The sequence below is a fragment of the Apteryx rowi genome, unplaced genomic scaffold, assembly GCF_003343035.1.
Source record: "Apteryx rowi isolate R43461 unplaced genomic scaffold, aptRow1 scaffold_135, whole genome shotgun sequence".
NCBI classification, from domain to species: Eukaryota; Metazoa; Chordata; class Aves; order Apterygiformes; family Apterygidae; genus Apteryx; species Apteryx rowi.
In genome coordinates this window covers 1,829,803-1,849,590 of record NW_020447586.1, presented here as the reverse complement: position 1 = coordinate 1,849,590, position 19,788 = coordinate 1,829,803, and the positions used below count along the sequence as shown (strand labels likewise).

Genomic DNA, 19,788 nt, shown 5'->3' with positions numbered 1-19,788 from the left:
GTGGTGGCAATGCCATTTTTGTAAACTCAACCCAGTACCTCTGTTACTTTGAGAGGACCCTTCATTGTGAAAATTGTACAGCTGGGCTCTCACGGTAGATGTATGTAACCAAAGGGCAAAATAGGACCCACTGATTCAGAATAAGAAGATTCTGCTTGGAGAACTTTCCCCGGATTCCCCTTGTAACACACAGCCACAAATATTTAGTTAAGTACTAGGTGCTGTAACGCAGGATGTTTTTCTTCCATCTGCCAATCAAATTAATTTCCCTTAGTCATCAGGAACACAGTCTCATTTAGGAAAAACTCATTCCTTTTGGAACAGAAGTTAAAGCTACAAATGTTAAGAGTGTTGGAATATTTGTGGCAGTATTTCAGTTTTTAATCTCTTCATTGCTAGAATTTCAGTACAGGAGCTTATCTGAGTGGCTGCTCAGATGTGTAATACTGTCAAGTCAGTGGATGCAAACTTTTCAGGGTGTTGGTGTTAACAGAATGTCATAATTTTGCTCATTAATATGTGCTATGTTGTCAACACATTCCAGTAGCTTTTGACATTGCTATCTATTTTATTTTTCCTTCTGCAGTTCAGATGGAGAAAATGGATCAGATGAAAAAAGAAAGACAGGAAAATCACCGACTATATTGCTGCAGACCCCTACCAGTGAAGTGGAGTATTCTGATGACCGGAAAAAAGTTGGTGTTGCTAGGTAATGTTAGCTTTCTGGTAGTCAGATGATCAAAATGGTTACAGCCCATTCAAAAATTTGAGAAGCAAGTTGTATCAGCCATCATCATCCCGGTTGTGTTAATAGCTGTGTGTCGCTAGCCCAAATGGAGTTGTGCAGATGTGCAAACAACAGGGATCAGGGCCCCCTTCCAGGGGCTGCTGTATCATCCACCACAAGCAGTCAGAATAACGAGAATCTGGACTTTCGGGTGGGCTTTGCTCCCCTGTACTAGGGAAACATATGTTGCACTGGTCAGTGTCATTGCTGGTTACTTCCTTTTTGCAGCATTAAAGCCTGGGAAGCAGTCAAACTGAGCTGCAGTTTGACTCCTGGGCTGTTTCTGGAGCACTGTTTCCCTGGATTAGTGATTGTGCACAGTAAAGACATGAATCTTAATTCTGGATTCTTTAACTGAGGCAGTGATGCCTCTTTGCACTGTATATTGCATCAGATGATTGTAATCTCTCTGCAAAAATGGTCATTCCTCCCATGTTGGAGAACTGGAGTGCACTTGAAACTCTTCCAAAACAAACTGGAATAGTATTAAAATTCTGCTTCAAGAACTTGGATGCAAAACTTGCATACCTTTCTCATTGGCTGCTCAGTTGACAAAGTAAAAGTCAGTAGTCAACCTGCTATTTTGGTTTCAGTCACAAGGCAGATACTTATGAAACATTACTTAACTTCCTGAAATACCCTTTGAAGAAGTATGCAACTACTTTTTTAGTAAACCCTCCTTCCAGTCTCATCTTTCTCATGCAATTAATTGACCCTGCTGGAGAGGAGTTGACATAGCTTTTTTTTTTTTTTTTTGGTAAGGCTGTCTATAACTTAAGTTTGACCTAAACTTTACATAGGGGCACACATACACATGTATGCTAGAGGTCTCTTCTATGAGGGACCACCAGAGAAATGAAGCTAGTGTCCCTGCCGTCTAAATCAGTCCTGCTGTGTGGTCTCTTTCCTAAATTTAGCTCACCTCTACAGCACTTGGGCTCTCCTTTTCCCCTCTTACAGTTTTGATTGGAAACCCTGACCACCTCAAGTTTAGAAAGTTAAGGAAGATGTACCATGGGGGATAAGGTGCAGTGATGGAAACTAAGGCTTTTGTAGCACCTTTCTCTCTCCATCCTACCTTAGCACTTCGCAGCACATGTTCTTCAGGTCATTCAGTGAGGCCTGTGTTGTATTCTTCCTTCTGCTCTTTCCCAGTCTGTATCTGAAAGCCTCTGAAAAAGAGCTAACTTATTTTAGTAGCCTGTTGATGCCCTTTTGTCTGTGTTATAAATGTAAGCTCTCAAGGATAATCTTTTCCACCTGACTTCTGAGGCAGTGTTATCCCACCTCTATTTTTGTTATGCTAAACAAGCCATGTTGTGAATTTCTCCTGTATGAAAACAAACAAAACTAATTTTCCCAGCCATTCTCGGAGATTTTCTCTGTACTTGTTCTACTTTAGAGTTTTTGTGGCTGTTTGTTTGTTTGTTTTCCCCCTCCCTCCCTCCCTCCCTCTGCCCAGTATGAATGGCCGAAGCTGTACAGATGCAACTTCTTATACAACTGGCACTCATAATTCCCTTTTGTGTATTGGGAACTTTGCCCCCAGAATTGCTGGTTATCTTAATGATTTCATTACAATTACCAGTTCATAGCAGTCATCTGACTTGTGCACCTATGTCTCTTCTGCATTGCACTTTTCAAATGAGTTCCCATTTTGTAGAAGTTCATAGTTTTGAGTGCATCACCTTGCACTCTGTACTACTTTTATCTTACTTTCATTACTGTGCTATTAAAGAAACAGTATTTCATGTGTTCTCCAAAAACCAAAAAAAAGGAACTTGAAGCTAAGATCTGTCATAATTCATCACACTGCAGAAATGTCTTCAACTTGATTCCTCTCCCCTTCCAACTAGTAATTTAGAATATTCCTTTTAAAATACAAAAAGACCTTCTGTGAGGGCTGGTGTGGTTTACCATTGAGATGTATTCCTCTTGAGTGCTTGTGTAATCCTTGATGAATCAGATAAGAGTTACTGAAGAATTCATATGCTTCACAGAAATGCATGTCCTGTTGATACCAAGACTAATGAAATGAGGCCAAGCATATAATGTGGATGCTTACTTTTTCCCCCCCCTCCCCAGGACAAAGAGCAGTGCAGATAGTCCACCCATGACAATGGACATCAAGAGCGACTCCAAGATTGAGAGGAAAAAACGCGTCTCAAATCAGGTAGTGCAGAGGATATACTTGTTTATACATACTTAGTAAATGCATAACTACTGTGGGATCCCCCTCGTTTAGCAAAAGTATAGTTCAATGTAGCTTAAGGACATAGGTTCCGTTCTTCATCTGTGTGCTAGAGTCTGGGTAGAGCAGGGTAAGGACTCAATAGACACGTGGCAAAAATGGAGATTTATGGTAATTTTGGCAAAATGAGAAGGTATTGGGAGGAGAGGAAATGGAATGGTCACTTGACTTTTAAAATATCTAATAAGGCATTTGTCTTTGGGTGTGGGCCTTTTTGTTTTTTAGCTGAAGGCAAATGCACACTTTCATAAGCTGTTTATGGAGGTTCCCACTGATGAGCCACTGAAACAAAGTAAGTATTAATCCCCTTGTCATTGCTGACTCTGGAAGAAAGATACCGGTAACATTCAAGAGGCACTACCTGAATTCTAAAAACTGCAGCTGCCTGGAGCTGCAAGGCTTTCCTCTGCATGCACTGGGTGTTTCTGTTGTAATCTTACAGAATTTTGATTTCTTAAATCTTCAGGTGTTGGGCATCTTTGGGAATTGTTGTCTGCTTTGCACTTCTAAACAGTAATCTCGTACAACCCTTTGCTGGTACCCAAAGTTATTACTTAATTATAACAGAACTGGTCAAGTGCCTAGGTGTTTTTTTTTGTTGTTATTGCTGATGCTTTAAAATTTAAAAGCACCGGTAGGAGAAGTATTTACAATGTCTAAAGATTCATTTGTTCCCTGTGATAGCTGTAACAAACGACAGCTACATAGGTATGTACAACAAATCCTTCCTGAAAGAAGGAATACAAGTAAAGCAGTTTATGAATGAGATAAACGGTGTACTCTGTGGCTGCAAAGTAAAGAGTATTATTTTACATGTGCTTCTACCTCCATTGGTCATCTGATCTGGACAAACACTATAGTTCTAGAGCTAAAAGTTTTGAGCTAAACCTCCTATTTCATGAAGCTCTTTACATTTACATAATACAGTTACCTCACACCTAGTCAAAAGGTTTATAGGAAACTAGATCATACTCTCAGAAAAGTTTCTTGGCTTCTGGGAGCCAGTTGTATGTTACACATTTCAGTTTTAGACTGCGGATGTTTTGAATACGAACTTAGACTTGTGAAACTTTCTTAGCTCTTTGAAATAGTAAGTTTTACTAATAGAAAAGTTTGACAGTGTTTATCAAAAGATATAAACCTAAATAGGCTATGGCTTTAAAATAAAAAAAAGTTTTTAAAAAAAAAAGTTATCTTGGCTTGTGATTACCTTAGAGATTATAGAATGTCTATGTGTTTTAGGTTTTACCTGTGCTCTGCAGAAAGAAATTCTGTACCAAGGAAAGTTATTCCTTTCTGAAAACTGGATTTGCTTCCATTCCAAGGTTTTTGGTAAAGATACTAAGGTTAGTAAAAATCTTCTTATGTACAGAACAGTAATGCTATTCCCCTGGACTGTGGTCATCACCAAAAATTCATGTTATTGTGCAAGGCTAGAATACTGCTAATATTTCTCACTGGCTATTACTGAACACAGTAATTGTCATGCAGCAATGCCAAGAAGTTACATTAAAGCTGGAGCACTACTATTATTAAAGACCCATTCCATCTCCTAAGGGACTTCCTGTGTGGAAAAAGAGATGGAAGGAAAGGATCTGACATGCAGCAGTGAGGGCATTGCCAAGCCAACATAGCAAAAACTGTACAAAAAAACTCTCTTAGAAAAAGTTTGGAAAAGAGAAGGAGGAGGCAAGGCTGAAAAACAAGGTCAAGATGACTGTAGTTGGGGAGCTGGATGGAAGGGAAGAATCAAATATGTTGAACAGAACAATTGCAGATGGAAAAACTAAATCTGTTTTCAGAGTTGAGTGGCTATGGGGGATTCCTCTGGCTGCTTCTCCTGTTCTGCATGAACAGAGAGGGGAAAAAAAAACAGTCTGCTAGGCATTTACTTCTGAACCTAATGTGAAGAGCAGAAATGGGACCTGAATGGTTGGAAAGATGGTAACTTACCAGATCATTGTATACTCTTTCTTGGTGCAGATAGCTGCAGCTATTGAAACTTTCAAGCTAGAAGCTTTTTACTATAAGTGACCCACCTAAGGCTTGGCCCCCCTCAGGTGAATGCTATGCATACAGATAAAAAGAAATCCTGTCCAACAGTTAGTGTTCTCTTCTTGTTGTTTTGGAGGTTTGGGGTGTTTTTCTTTGTTTACATAAACTCTGATCTATCTTTTAGCTTTCATTAGGAAACAAAACTTGATTACTGCAAGGATTTCTTTCTTTTCTTTCTCAAGTACTTCCTTGAACAAAGTTGCGGTTTAGATCTAGACCCCTGCTTAAGGAATAGGGTGCTGAACTGTACTGTGCTTTAATTAAGGAAACAGTATCCCTTTTCTCTGCTGTGAACTATTTTGATGGTGCACCACCTATTTTCGAAAGGACTTTTAAGAAGGTTAAATAGGTTCAAATTTAAAGAATGATTGCTGACACGTTGTTCATAGTGACCTTATGGCTTATTGTGTATTACTGCCTGGCTCAAGAAACTGAGTTATTGTTGGTTGCCAGTTAATGGATGCCACTAGTCATAAGTAGTGCATTGATGCAGACAGCATGTATGTCGGTGGAAACCATATGGCACAAATAAGGAAACCAAAATTAAGAAGGGGTCAGATACTGTCACTTCTAACTCATAGCAGCTATCTTGGCAAGTAGTTTCATTAAAATAGATGAAGTTATTGTCTAAATAATCTCCTGTTCAGCACAACTAAATGTGGATGGGTGTACTCCAAACTGAGGTGCAGCTTTCTAAAATTCTAATCAAGCTACACACATACAAATAAAGTCTAATGAAACTCTATCAAGTAGAATAGAAAGACCTGGAAAAAGAAGATGTAGAAAGATAATCATATAAAGTGTTTTTTATAGAATATCAACAGAGTTCCAGTTCTGTGGATATATGCATATTTATGTATGTATATGATGCACAAGAGTAAAGGTATTAGAGGACCGAGCAGGGTAGGTTTAGTATTTCTAAATATGGCCATAGTGGTATTCCATCTGTGTTCAACTCTGGATCCCTATTTTTACAAAGACATTGGAAAAAAAAAATTAAGATCATTTAAGGAGTAAACTTGGTCATTTACTTCCCCCTGCATCTCACTCTAAAGCTTGGTTCAGCCACACAGAGCAGGCACAAATATTTTTAGAAATGTCATCAACAGAGCTTCAACAAAACATTGGAGAATCAGGGATATAATGAAGAATAATATAATGGGGGGAAGAGGAAATCAAGCTTGACAGGAGGAAGAACCTTCTTAGCAGTAAGGTGTATTGATAAAGTTGCCATGACACACAAGCTCTATTGCTTGGAACTTGTAAAACCCTCTGAACTTGGTCATAAAACTGTTCTGTTGTGAGAAGGAGCAGGATTACACATTCCAATAAATCTTTCATTGTGAATTCTTCTATCTAAAGGTTTTTTTGTTATCAAAAGCTTGGGGGGGAAGGGGGAGGTGAAACAGCCATGCAAGTCAATAGCTGTTAGTCTACAGTGCAAAAATCCTGCTTGTTTGAAAATAAAAGATTTCTGCTGCAGGACTGAATAAGCTTTGAAAGACTGCACTGTCTCTCCAGTTAGTTCTATATTGGCCTGCAATCCTTTTCCTGGAGCTAAATATCATCTTATGCGTTTTAGTTTCTCTCTGTGTTGGTTACAAGTAAACTATATTTCCCAGAAGAATTTTTACTACAGAGAAATAAAATACTTTGCAGTGATTTCCCCATTTCAATCTAGTGCTGGGGTAAGAGTGCAGTAAGCAATTACTTAATCCCACTTAAGCACTCTTTTGTCTTGATTACGGTAATGTTATCCATCAAAATAGCATGCAGCAGAATGCCATTAACATCTCCAATTTAAAGTTCTTTGAGGTGAACTGAGCCAGTTAGACAACTTCTAAGTTGTATTTTTTTATTATAATTATCATTTATGATTTTTGCTGAAAAATCTCTTCAAAAGAAGTGAAGCCAATTCTATTCTGACTCATGATGGTTCTGTGTTTTTCCTGTCAAAAACATTTCATAGCTGCCCCCTTTCCTCCTCACCTGCCAAAAAAGTTGTTATAAAAAAAACAAGTGTTGCAAAACTTTGTGAAACAAGACAATATCCAGTCCAAGAAGAAAAAGTATAGCAGACAACCTGTTTAATGACCCATTTTCAGAAGACTTGGCCTCTTAAGCAGAACAAATAGAGTTCACATATTAAAATAAATCAGTAGAGTGGTGGTGGTCAGACTTATAATTTTGAAGGCCTGGGTCTAAGAATTTGTAAGCTTTGTGTTTTGGGGGTTTGCTTTTATTTTGTTTTGTGCTAGCACCCCTCTTTAACAAAACTAAATACCAAGTTTCTAGCCTGTAGATGACAAGCAGAGGTTTGGCTTGCCATGCTTAAATAGTGGCTGACAATCTTACAGCCAGAATAACGTACAGAAAAGTGGTTTTTTGTTAGCTGAAACAACATGAGATAATTTCATGACTTGATGTTACTTTGTACTTATTCTCCTGAACAAAAGTTAACAAAGTTTTACAAAACTGCTCCAAGAGTATTTTAATTCTCCTTCTGCACTGACCTGTGGGGTTTTTTTTCCATTCAGTGCTATGATCACCTATTGATAAATCTTCAGGCACTTCTATCTTGCTTCCAAATTTCTCAGGTTGTTGTGGTGGTGTATGTTGAGGGAATTCTAACAGGAGCTACAGCCCATCCATAAGTATCCTGGATTGCTGTGTTTGCCTAACCAGTCAGCTCTGGGCTTTTTCATTGAAAGTCAAAGCAGCAATTCAGTCGTTTGTAATGTAGGGTTTACAAGAAGCACCCATACAGAATATCTGAATTGAAATACTCTGAAACTTAACAGGTAATTTTTTCCCACTAATGGGGTTGAATGTAAACAAAAAGCAGGAAGGAAGATTGCTGAGTACTTTTCAGTGCAAATGTAGAAAGGCTGGATGACACACAGGGATCAGTTTAAATAAGTCAGTGTGTGTGGGTATTGGATCTTTTGACATACCAAAGGACAAGCTGTTTACTCAGCTGCATGCTGCAACTAAGGGCTCTGAAAGTGGTGAAGAAGAGCAAGAGTTGCATGTTCATTGTTCAACAAGCATCACCTGTCTGATATGTTCTGAAACATTTTGTTCCTAAACAAACCTAGAGGAAACCTAGCTTTAAGCCTGGTTTGTTCTGCAGGTGCACAATGAACTTAGCCGGTAGTCTTGTAAGAGCAAAGGGATCAAAAAGAGGAAGCACCCCCCCCCCCAAAAAAAATCTTGAATTGGTAGCTGATAAAAATGGAAGTAAAAACAGTTAAGAAATGGTATTAGTCTGAAACCATACCTGCTCCATATGGAAAGTTAAGAACAGGGGAAGGCCATAGGAGAGAAGTCTTTAAAGGAAGAGTGTTGAAAGTCTGACTCATCACAGTTGGTAGGCTGGGCTCCTTGCGAAAGAGCATTCGGACTCATATGCTTGTATTGGGACTCTAACAATATGATGGTCTTGTTTCAGATTAGTATACCTGTGCTCTCAGTGACACTACTAAAGAAAACTAAAACTGCCCTCCTTGTGCCAAATGCTCTGATCATAGCAACAGTTACAGATAAAGTGAGTACTGGAAGGGGGTAAAGCTATCGTACCTTGCCTGCTTTCTTTTCCCTTTTTTGTCCTCTTTCCCCTACTTATTTGCAGTTGTCATGAGGGTTTCTTAAAGGTTCCAGGTGCCAATTTATCCAAGTAGAGGATTGGCCACACATGCCTATTTAGATTGAGAACCCTGGAGGATTTTTTGGAGGTAATTTGGGCTTAGTCTGCTCCCTCTCTTCTGACAGGCAATGACTTTTTTTTTTCCTTCCCCTAACTCCCTGTCTTTTTTTCTTTAGACGTACAGTAAACAGAGCTATGTAGAACTTGCTGAGAAAATAAGAAAGGAATCTCTGGACACCACCTGTTCTCTATAATCCATCATTCCCTGTTCTCCAAGACTGCTGACTGGTGGCACTGAGGGAACTGAAGCAGCTGGTCCAGAAAGCAAGTGCAGAGAGGGTTACCTGCCCAACTGGCAGCTCTGACCATATGCTTGATTTTACTTGGGTCTCAGTACTGCCATAGATGCAACAAAATGCAGTGGCTCACAGCGATTCTCAGGAGTAATTGCATCAATCAGTAGAAAACCTGATCATCCTAAGGGCAGCTTTAGAACCAGGCTACTTTCATTGCACAAACAGGGAGAGGATGTACAGTGAGCTGTGTTTTGAAAGGGATAGGGAAAACATAGTGCACAAAGTCTTAAAAAAAAAAAAAAAATTGCACTAGGTTATACTCTAGGTATTACAGCAGGACACGTAAATTCTGATATGCCTTTTTTATGCTCCCTGTGATTAACCTCTGCTTGTAGGCTTAGAGGAAATGATGTTTTTCTCTGCTGTACAAAAGTCCTTGAAAATAGTTGCTTGATCAGCAAAGCCACGTACCATTTTTATTTAGATAAAAGGAAGTTTTTACTGTGTGCCTTTTCTCTAACAGTTTTGGAACTTTTGTTTTTCAGTACATGTTTGTCTCCTTGCTCTCCAGAGATACCACCTACAAGCTATTAAAATCTATCTGTAGACATCTTGAGGTGAGTACTAATGGAAGTGAAGATGATATATAGGTTTATTATGTTCATACTACAGTTCTGCTTTTAAAGGTTAGGCCATTTCTAACTGTGTTCATTGTTAAAACTGTTTTTTTGTTGTTGTTTTTGTTTCCAGGATATGAGTGTCGGCAACAGTCCCAATCCCTCTTCTGCTGAAAATAGTTTCAGGGCTGATCGTCCTACAACTCTGCCCCTGGTAAATGACTTGGGTGTTTGTTCTCTTGTTGCACCACCATTCATTGTAAGTCCTGTTTATAATGTCCTAAACTGAAGCAAATCATGCCCTTCTTGTTTCTAAAACTTCCATGAGCTTTTCAACCTCAGGAAGCGGTGGAAGTGATTAGCATAGATGTACTTTGATCTGATCAGATGCAGTATGTGTGCGCACATATGCTGTTTCTAGCAGTCAGGTTTCATGGTGCTTTGTACTAACTTATGGTTGTTGCTTCCCCTGCCGTGGATGGCAATCCAACATGGTTTTTGAAGTGTTTCTAGCTGCAGTCCTTCTACAATCCAGTTCAGCCAACTGAAAGAGATGTTTAGCCACACGATGACTAGCATCTAACTTGACAGTTTTTCTCTTGCCGGTGTACCTAAGCTTTTCACCTAAACTAAGGCAAGGGATGAGACTTAAGCTTGAATTCTGGTGATCATAAAGTGCTTATTGTGCTAACTTGATCTCAGCATCTTGATATTGGAGCTTGTTCATGGCCAGCCAGTTTTAAATCTCTAATCATTGGTTCAGTTTCTCAAGGGAAGTCAAAGAAAATCAGGCTGTTTAGATTTAGGTCAGGGCTGATCTTTCTTGTGACTCTTTCCCTATCAGGATTTCAATGAAGATTATTCTGATCTGGATGGTATAGTGCAGCAGCGGAGACAAGAGATGGAGGAGTCCAGCAGTACAGGCTCCCAAACCCCAGAGCTGGAACACTTCCAAGGTGAGAGTGGTCATTGGACCCAAGAGAACGGGAATGGCACGGCTCAATTTTGCTTCTGTAATCCCCTTCTGATGTGGAGGTGCATCTCTGTTCACCACAGTCCTGGAGAACAATTTTAAGGTCTTCCTTGGAGCCACAATAGCTGGGTTTCCATCACTATACACCTGTTGTCTTAATCTAGAGTTAAGTAATGATTCTGTCAGCAGCAGATCTGGTTCATGGCACCACTGCCTCCAGTTGCTTATTCATGCTGTCTGCTCCCCACCATCCCAAGGATTTTACCCTATCAGTTATGCCAGCAGAGATGTAATGTAAGAGATGTTCCTCCTTTAAAGACAAAAGAAACTATTAAAAAGTAGTTCAAGTCACAGTGTAACTTCTGATCCATTTAAACAACTTTATGTACAGAGGTGGGTTTTGATCATCAGGAAAAATTATCTTTGATATGGTTGGGGTTTTTTGTTTTGCTTTATTCTTTACAGTCATTAAGACATTTGAAGATACTGTCCAAATTGATGTTTTTAACATTACTGTTTGTAATTTTATATACCTCAAATTCTTCACACAACCTGCCATCGTGTTACACAGAAAAACACTACATATGAGAGTTCAAAAATATGGCAGAACTTGTTGTATATGGCACATACTGAATGCCATTAGCAGCAAGATCCTAGGGTGGTATTCCATTTAATATGTTCATATGTATTAACATGTTGGTGTTCTATTATTACTCCAGGTTCTATCTTGACTATAAAGAACTTGTATAATTAGAAACTTGTCTGTAGCCATCACTTTTAAATGAAATATTATCAATCCTCTCTTTCTTAAATAGCAGTTTTTAGTTGGGCTAGTTCTTACTTAACTCTTCTTTTTCCTGTGTCTTTTGTTTAGCTCTGTGGTTTGGGGTTATTTGCTTTCATTTGTTGTTGGTATTTACTGGGTCTATATATATTTTAATTGTTGGTGCTTGCAAAGCAACAACTAAATTGCATTGACATTACTTGCTAAATGAACACTTCTGAATAACTATCTAACTTGCTATCTTGCTTCCTTAAGGCTAATAACTACTTCAGACCTTTCTGTTTTCCTTTCCACACACACAAAAAAAAAATCCAGCTAAAAATAATCTCCCTAAGAATAGAAATGAGGCGGGGGAAACCTGTCACTTGTAATTCTGTTTCTTTTTCATTATTAGAACACTCCTGGATATGCAAGGCAAAACAAGTAAACCAAACTGAATGTGACTGGATTTTTCTGTCCCATCTTGCTCAGATGTCTTTTGCATAAAAAATGTCAGGAACTGGAACTATAATTTTCTTTTTAAAGTAATAATCCAATATTTCCATTTGATGTCATTAAAGTCATTTGGAATCATCACTGCAGTGTATTCAGTCCTCTTGAGAGATTACTTTTGTTTCTGTTTACAGTCTTCTCACTGGCAAATTCAGTGATAACCTGCAAAGTTTGCATGGGTTGCCATCTTTCAAAGAACCTGGAAATGTAAATGCACTGTACATTATCCTCTTCAAATCCAGGTCCCTCTTTCTATTTTGCCTTTCTATTTTGCAATTGTGTGGAACTACTATGCAAACTCTTCAGAAATCTTAAGACCACTAAACCATCTACTGCTTTCTGTTCTGCATCCAGAAATGCTTCTCTTAAAATCCTCCTGTTCCCCCACTCCTTGATTAACTTAAGTTACTGATAGTTTCCTTTGAATTCATATTTCAGCTTTATTAAAACTGTTGCTTTTGACAGATTATCATGTTATTGAGACACAGACCCACTTGAAAGTTTCCAAGACTGAGGCAAAGTCTGTTTGTTCAGATGTACACAGTAAACGTGTACCTGAAGGAAAAGCCAGGAACACTCCTCGAAATGGTAAGGAATCAAGGGAAGATCTTCAGCTGGGGTTAGATAAGTCCACATAGTTGTCAATTCACATTAGCTGTGGAAGATCTTTCTCTCTGTTTATATACTTTGTTGCATGCTTGCAAACACCATTTGTCTGCCTTGGTCTGCTTTGATTAAAATGACACTTTGTTCTTCTCCTAGCAGGTCATTCTGAAGCCTTCAGGTTCTTCCACAAAGTGAAGTCCCAGAAGCTTTTCTCTCTGAACCAAATACTTATATTTTATGCAGTTCTGTAAGTGAACAATTAATACCAAGATTGTCAAAATATTAGGATTTTCTTAGGTTTACATAGATTAATATCATCTAAGCTTCACTTGAAAAAGAGGAGATTGAGGGGGGATTGTGGCCTTCATACTTTTCAGAAGTAGAAATGTCAGGGTAGGCTTAACAGGTCTTTTACTTGTAGAAGCAAAGGGAATTTTGGTTGGGGGAATGTCAGAGTTTAACTACTTGCAAGTTCATTCTAAGTGGCACTTAACAAAGCAGTACTACACAGCTGAGACTTTCAGAGCTGCTTGAGTGCCACTGAACTGTATTCCTGAGGTGTTTTTAAGAATGACACCTTTACAATACATGTACAAATAACAAATTAAATGGGTTTTACTGTTGCATTTGTCGGGTACATGTTAAGCTTCCATGTCCCTACAAACTCAGCTGACATACCTTATTTTTTCTCTCTTACAGTGTCTGTGTATTAATATTTTCTACCTTCTACATGAGATATAAAATCAATGTCCTAGAGGAACGTCTTATTTCCATGACATCCTTTGAGTCGCATGTTAAGGAGTAAGAATACACTCTGTGAAATTATTTTTAAAGAACTTTTTCCAGTATCTGTCATGCTCATCTATGTTCTTCAGAAACCCTTGTGATACTTCAGTACCCTGTAGTTCTTATATCTGTACTAGCCACATCTAATAGCTTTCTGTTTGAGGCTTTTAGTACAAGTGTGATGTGTTGTGGTATATGACTGCCTTCGGCATATTTCAAGTAGCTGTAACTTCACGGAGTTAACTACTGAAATGAGGTCCTTTCTAGAGCAATGATTCTTTGGGGGGTAAAAAATGTAACTTCTGTCTTCAGTCTTAATGTCACTTGATTAGCTTCAGGCTAATTCATCTGCCTTGCTTTTATAATGTTTTCTAAATCTCTGGGCTACCTACATTCACATTAGAAATTGATGTCCTGTCTCACTTAAAAAAAAAAAAAAAAATCTTTGCATATTTGAAGAGAAATGGCAGAAAGATAACAAATAGGAAAAGGAGGTAAGGACTGCTCTGAATATAAATTAGAATAACAGTGTGTCATTACCTCATGTTGACTCACAGCACATAAGAAATACACAAGTTGTGTGAGAACAGCCAAGATCCTCTTAGTGCCCAGAAAGTTTGGGGAGGGAGCAACGTAGGACTGCTGATGTTTTCTTAGATATCTCCCAGCACTTTGGTTCCATTATGTAGCTGTGGGCAGAGCCCAAGTCACAGATGTGAATCTACCCTCCCCCCTTTTATTTTTTTCTTCTTTTCCTCCATGTTATATGGACAGGAAATATGCAAACAGGTAGTGCAGAGGCATACAAAAATATGCCACTGTAAGTTGTACTAGCTTCCTACCCTTTTCCCAGGACAGAATATAGTTCAGGTGGACACTGCTGAGAAAACTAACCAGTTTCTTTAGCATTACATTTTGAGTTGACTCTTCTGCTTCTTGTAACTGAAATTTTCTGAGCTGCTCTGAAAAACACAGCTTAAAGCCTTTTGTAAATCTCATTGCAAAACCTGCAGCCACATGTAGTGTGAGTGGGAATGTTGACACAGCCTGCCAGCTGGAAAAGCACCACTTGAAAAACAAGGAGGAAAATAAAATTCAAGCTACAGCTGCACCCAGGCTAGATGCAGTTGCCCACTAGGAGTTTCAGACTTGGTGCAAGTTCTTGAGTGAATTTGCTTGTTAGTTCAACTTTCTTTGACAATCCATCAGTGTGACAAATAGGTCACTCTGACAACGCGCTCTCGGTCATATGAAACAACTGCTGTGCTGCTTAGGATCCAGTTGCTCTCAGCTATGTTCTGTGGACAGCAGCAGCACTTGCATGTATGTGTCAGAGCTCTTGATAACAAATTTAAAGGAATAGGAAGGAAGTGGTTCTTCATCTGAAACAGGCTTGCATTTATATTTTACTTACTGTGCAGGGAGAGAGGTAAACCTGCCTAATAGTAGGCAATGTTAAAAGCTATTCTCCCACTTTTGGCATGTTTTGATTAACAGGATACTGTGGCCCTCTTCTGAAGCACTCTTTTACTAATGGGAATCTCCTATTTTCTATTGTGCTGATCCCAAACAGTACAAGATAGAGAATGACCTAACACGCACTTTTACAGTGTCAAGGGGTTGGGCTTTTTGGTTTCCTCTAAGTCACAAGACACAGGGAACTTATGCAACTTTTCAACTTACTACTAGTGGAAACAGCTGTAAAGTTTTCCATCCAAACTTCTGGAGAATGAGACCTCACAAAGAATGTAGTCAAGAGTGACTTAGGCGTGTGTTTCTGTAAACAAGTACAGTTCAAAATGTTACCATTCAAAGTATTTCCATCTACATATATCTCTGTTCTGTGTGTTTTCCTCTTTTCATTTCCCTCATACTTACTTCCTTCTTTTGCTTGACAGACAACCAGTACGCCAAGGTTTGGGATCTCATCTGCAAATTAATGCTGATGCCCTCTGTGATGAGTTAACTGCTAATCTTATAAAATTGGAAAAGGTAATTTTATGATATGAGGCAAATGCTGAAACACTAATCTGGTTCTTGCAGAATTTCTACAGTTTGTTGTGCTGAAAAGTGCTGAATTACTTCCAGATCTGATACCAAGAGCAGCATGTTTTCCTAGTGGAAATACCATTATTGGACTGCAAGTTAGCCCAAGTACAAGCATTGATACCTGTGAAAGTTTTGCTTTATGATAGGCTGAGGCTTAAGACCAGGAGTACTAGTTAACAGGACACTTCAGGGGTGATTACTGCATGTCATGATCTTGATTCTGGTCCACCAAGGCTAAGGATTCTGAACTTAGCCTTTTTTATTATTATTTGATGACATTTCCTGTGTGTGGCTTTGGTTGATGGTGGGTGGGTGTGGGTTTTGGGGGGGGGGGGGAAATGGAGGATGGGGCTTTCATATGTAGCCAGCCTCTCTGTACAAAGCTGCTGGAATCTGCCCATTTCTCTTCAGTAACACAAATGCTGCAGTGCCAACTGTGTGATTCCCTATAGCTGACCTTTACTCTGTCATTCTCTAATTGCAAAATTAAATGTGCTTGCTGATTTGAGCTGGATACCTACTCGAAACAAGAATGGGTGGGAAGCCTTTTTTCCACTTTAGGTGTATCAAACATGCACAAAAGTTTGGGGAGGAGAGGGTGCCACTGGCCAAGCGTGAAAAAAGAATGAGTGGAGTAAAAATAGAAGTTATTTGAATTCCTATGTACTTAAATCACATGGGATATTTTTGCCTCTGTTTCTAAAACTGAGTGCCAAGGTCTTTCAATACTGATTTCTCCCAAAGCAAGTTTCTCAAACTGCATGAAGCTAAGATTATATAATATCACTGTTAACTGTGGTGCAGAGGTTTTATGACTCTGCCAAAAAACAAATGGGAATCTTCCCTTCACCACCAACCCCTTGTCTATGGAAATCTGGATTAACACCAACATAACTCCTCTCTATGCTCTGGATAATAACAATATGAATATGAGGAAAAAATGCTCACCAGATCATTGCCAGATACTATCTTTAGTCAAATATGCCATTTAAGGGATTACTGCCTTCCGGCTGCCTGGGTCAGACCCTCAGCTGGCAGGATGGTTCATGGGAGACCTTGCTTCATTTCAGTGGGAAGCCAGCCAGCTCTTTGCAGCAGGGCTAAGCCCTTTCACAGTCCCTTAAATAGTCTCTGCTGGGAGATACAGTAAAAGGCAGTTGGATGGTAGTAACATTCAGTGCTTCCCAGAGAAGTGGTCCTCTGTCCTGAATTAGAGGGACTTAAGCCATGTGCTTTGCTCAGTTAGTGTCTGAAGAATTGAACCCTTAAATAAGTCTTAGCTTGTCTTTGCAAAATACTCCAGTCACTATCAACTGCTGGTGATCTAAGCTAAATGGGTATCACCTGTAGTTGCTTATTACCACATCCTGGTCATCTCTAATCTGGATCAGCAGTGGTTAAACAGTATGCCTGACCCTACCCTCGTACTGCAAAACTGGTAGAAATCTAACAGCCTTATGTTCTCTGAGCAAAGTTACTGCAATCACTGTACCTGTGCCCTATGTCTTAATGAAAAGTGTTAGTAACTGACTGCAGCTGGCTTTGGCAGTAAAGCTAACATAAAAGTTTTAGTGTAAGTTGTCATCTCTCCCCCTCCCCTCCTGTGCCACTGCAGCACTGAAGACTAGAGCACTGTAATGATCTGAGTTAAAAACTACGAATTACTCTCCAATTAACAAATGTTCAGTACAAGATTATATTGCAGTGACTTTTGGTGTGACCTTGTGATTTTTACCAGCTGTACTCCATACTCAGAACCAACACATTTCCATAGCTTAGCAGGACAATGCTTTGGCATTTGAGCGTTTGTTTTTGACAGGCATCATAGTTTTAGGTTGTTAAAATGTACCATATCAGGCTAAAGGGTTAAACTGGGGAAGAGAGAATGTGGCCTAATGTAACTTCTTCCCTTATCCTGATGTAGCTTGTTAATGAGAAATGTATGTGTAAGAGTTAATTGAATCTTATAAAATTAGCTGCTTCTTACTGTTCTCATTTCTCCCAAATGCTTTTTTTGGAAAAGGGTGTGCATATGGGTTAGAAGTCATGACACAGAATTAAGGAATGGCATCCTTGAACAGAAAGTACAATAGCTCCTCAAATAACTTTAAAGTCTGAAAGTAGCTGCAACTAAACCTTCTGTAGGCAGTGATTTCTAGTTAACTGAGACGCAGGGAATACATGTGCTATGGGATGTGGCCTGCTGTATCCCTTTCACCCTGCTTTTAGGGACAGGAGGATGGAGGGGGAGAAACAGGCTGTGTAAATCAGATCTGTGCAAATTATCCTGAGGATGTGACTGCCTGGCATTGCCTTCAGCAGAACTGAGAGAAAGCAAGTAATTGTCAATCGGTGCACTAAATCTGGCCCATACAACATGTCTGCTCATGGCTGGAAGACCCTATGTTGCTGCGCAGAGGTCATAGCCTATGTAGTTGAAGCTGTTGTAAAACTACTTGAATTGCCCATATAAACCTAAAAGTTGTGGTTTTTTGAAGTCTGAGGCTTTCACTGAGTTTTCATCAGGTTTAAAATACTGGGGGTTTTTTAATCCATTTTTGTTTCTTTCTAGCTCTAGAGTTTGTTTTTTTTTTCTTCTACTACTACCTTATGCCTAAGGAAGAGGAGGATCTATTAGAGGAAACTGCAGGAGATCTTAAGCTACATCACCTTGATTTCTGTTGCTCAGCTAGGCATGCTGCTGTTTCATTGTACCTAGATGTTTTCTTTGAGCCTAGTGCAAAAAGCATTTAATGCGCATACCATCGGTATAAATAGCTGTGGCAGAATGCATACAGAGTACTGAAGAGAGTATGTCTTTTTCTTTTTTTTTTTAATGCAGTATGACATTCCCTGCCTCCTAACTGTTTTTTGTCTCTTTTTCTAAGATACAAAACAACTTGCAAAGACTACTTGAAGATGGTGAATGAAATGTTGATGTTCTTGGACTGCTTCAGACCTCAATCTTCTGCTCCTGACAAACAGTTCCAAAAGAGCTCTGCTGGCCAGAGTTCAAGCTTCTTATTTTTGATCCAAGCCAAGTTTAAACTACTGTATATCTCATGTCACAATGTAGAAAGTCAGTCAATTCTTGAGCAATTACATATATGTATATATTTTGAAAATAAGTTTTTTCCTTCTCTATTGATGTGTGAAATAATAGATTTTATAGCTTGTTTAATTCTAGACTTGCTTACACCAGTGTAAACCTGGTGTGACTGCATTTACCTCAGCATCTTTTTTTTTTTTCCCTGTCCATTGTCATACAAGTGTAAATGGGAAGAACTTCAGTCATGACCCATCACATGCAGAAGTGTGTTGCGTGAATGAGCTGGGTATCTCACAACTGTGGCTCTGAATCAATGCCGTGCTCTTGTTTTTTACTCCTTTCAGACCTAGCATCCCAAAGATCAGAGAACAGACAACTCTGGATTTGATTCTGCGGAGCGCTGAGTGTTCAATATGTGCTCAGGTCTCAGGTGCTGTAAATAGGCTCAATTTCACTGTCTGTGGCACTGCATCACTGCTGAAGGTGTGATCTGTTGCTACTGGGCATTCAATTTCCATTGAAGTCAAGCTTCAAATATATACAGACTCACCGACTTAACAATCAAACTGCTTGTAGTTAGCAGTATGGGTGTGACATGTCTGCACAGCTTAGAAAAGCTGCTATAGTTTTCCCAACTGCTCATACAGTCTCTGTCCATTAAGTTACTCAGTGCTAAGAGCCGCAGTCAGCATTTCCCAGAGTTGCATGGAGTCTTGGTTGGCTGAGCAAGTGCAATTCATGTTCCAGTTAATGGACGTCTAGCCTTTGTGACTCCAGACACTGGATTTTTCCACATAATAGGAACTGGCGAATTAGTGATGTAGCAACAGAAACAGTTTTAGTAGAGTGAATGAAAGAAATTGGATGCCTGCTTTGTTATATTTAAACTATTGTTTTCACAGTGCCTGAGATGGGATAACTGGTTTTTAGCTTTCTGATTCACCAAGCAGACTATTTAGTTTTTAAAAAGCAATATTTAGGATTATATCAATTAGTATCTGTAAGGTAACAGTACTGTTTATATATGCTATGCATTTTATAACCATTTCTGTGAAATGTATCTTACTTTGTTTAAATAAACTGGTTTTTTGTAAAACAAATGACTTGGAAGTACTATAATTTGGGTCAACCCAATTCCATCCACCTGTTTTAGTGAAATCTGATATTCATGATCTGAGTAGGCTCATACCTCACAGTCCAGAGCTTGACCGCTCAGCGGGCAGGAACAACTTTCTGCTAATGCTTCCTTTTACCCAGCTATACTCTAGACCTTCCCAGACTGAGGAGACAGAACAGTAAGAACAAGTTTGGCCCCCAGTTATTCACACTTCCTACAAACTCAGGCAGACTTGACTGTTCTCCCTGTACAGCTTCTGTCCTTCCTTCCTCAGCCAGTT

The 19,788-nt window shown here is 39.2% G+C and overlaps 1 protein-coding gene across 1 annotated transcript; it reads left to right on the top strand.

Annotated features, from left to right (window-relative positions):
- The first annotated feature begins 582 nt into the window (after positions 1-582).
- Positions 583-19,466, top strand: GRAMD2B (GRAM domain containing 2B). Its single transcript, XM_026056985.1, has 13 exons — positions 583-709; positions 2,873-2,960; positions 3,264-3,330; positions 4,281-4,384; positions 8,545-8,640; positions 9,581-9,652; positions 9,786-9,911; positions 10,497-10,608; positions 12,367-12,489; positions 12,664-12,754; positions 13,207-13,308; positions 15,192-15,285; positions 18,231-19,466. The coding sequence occupies exons 2-13, from the start codon at positions 2,901-2,903 to the stop codon at positions 18,270-18,272; spliced, it is 1,089 nt and encodes a 362-aa protein (XP_025912770.1). The 5' UTR covers positions 583-709; positions 2,873-2,900; the 3' UTR covers positions 18,273-19,466.
- The last annotated feature ends 322 nt before the right edge of the window (positions 19,467-19,788 follow it).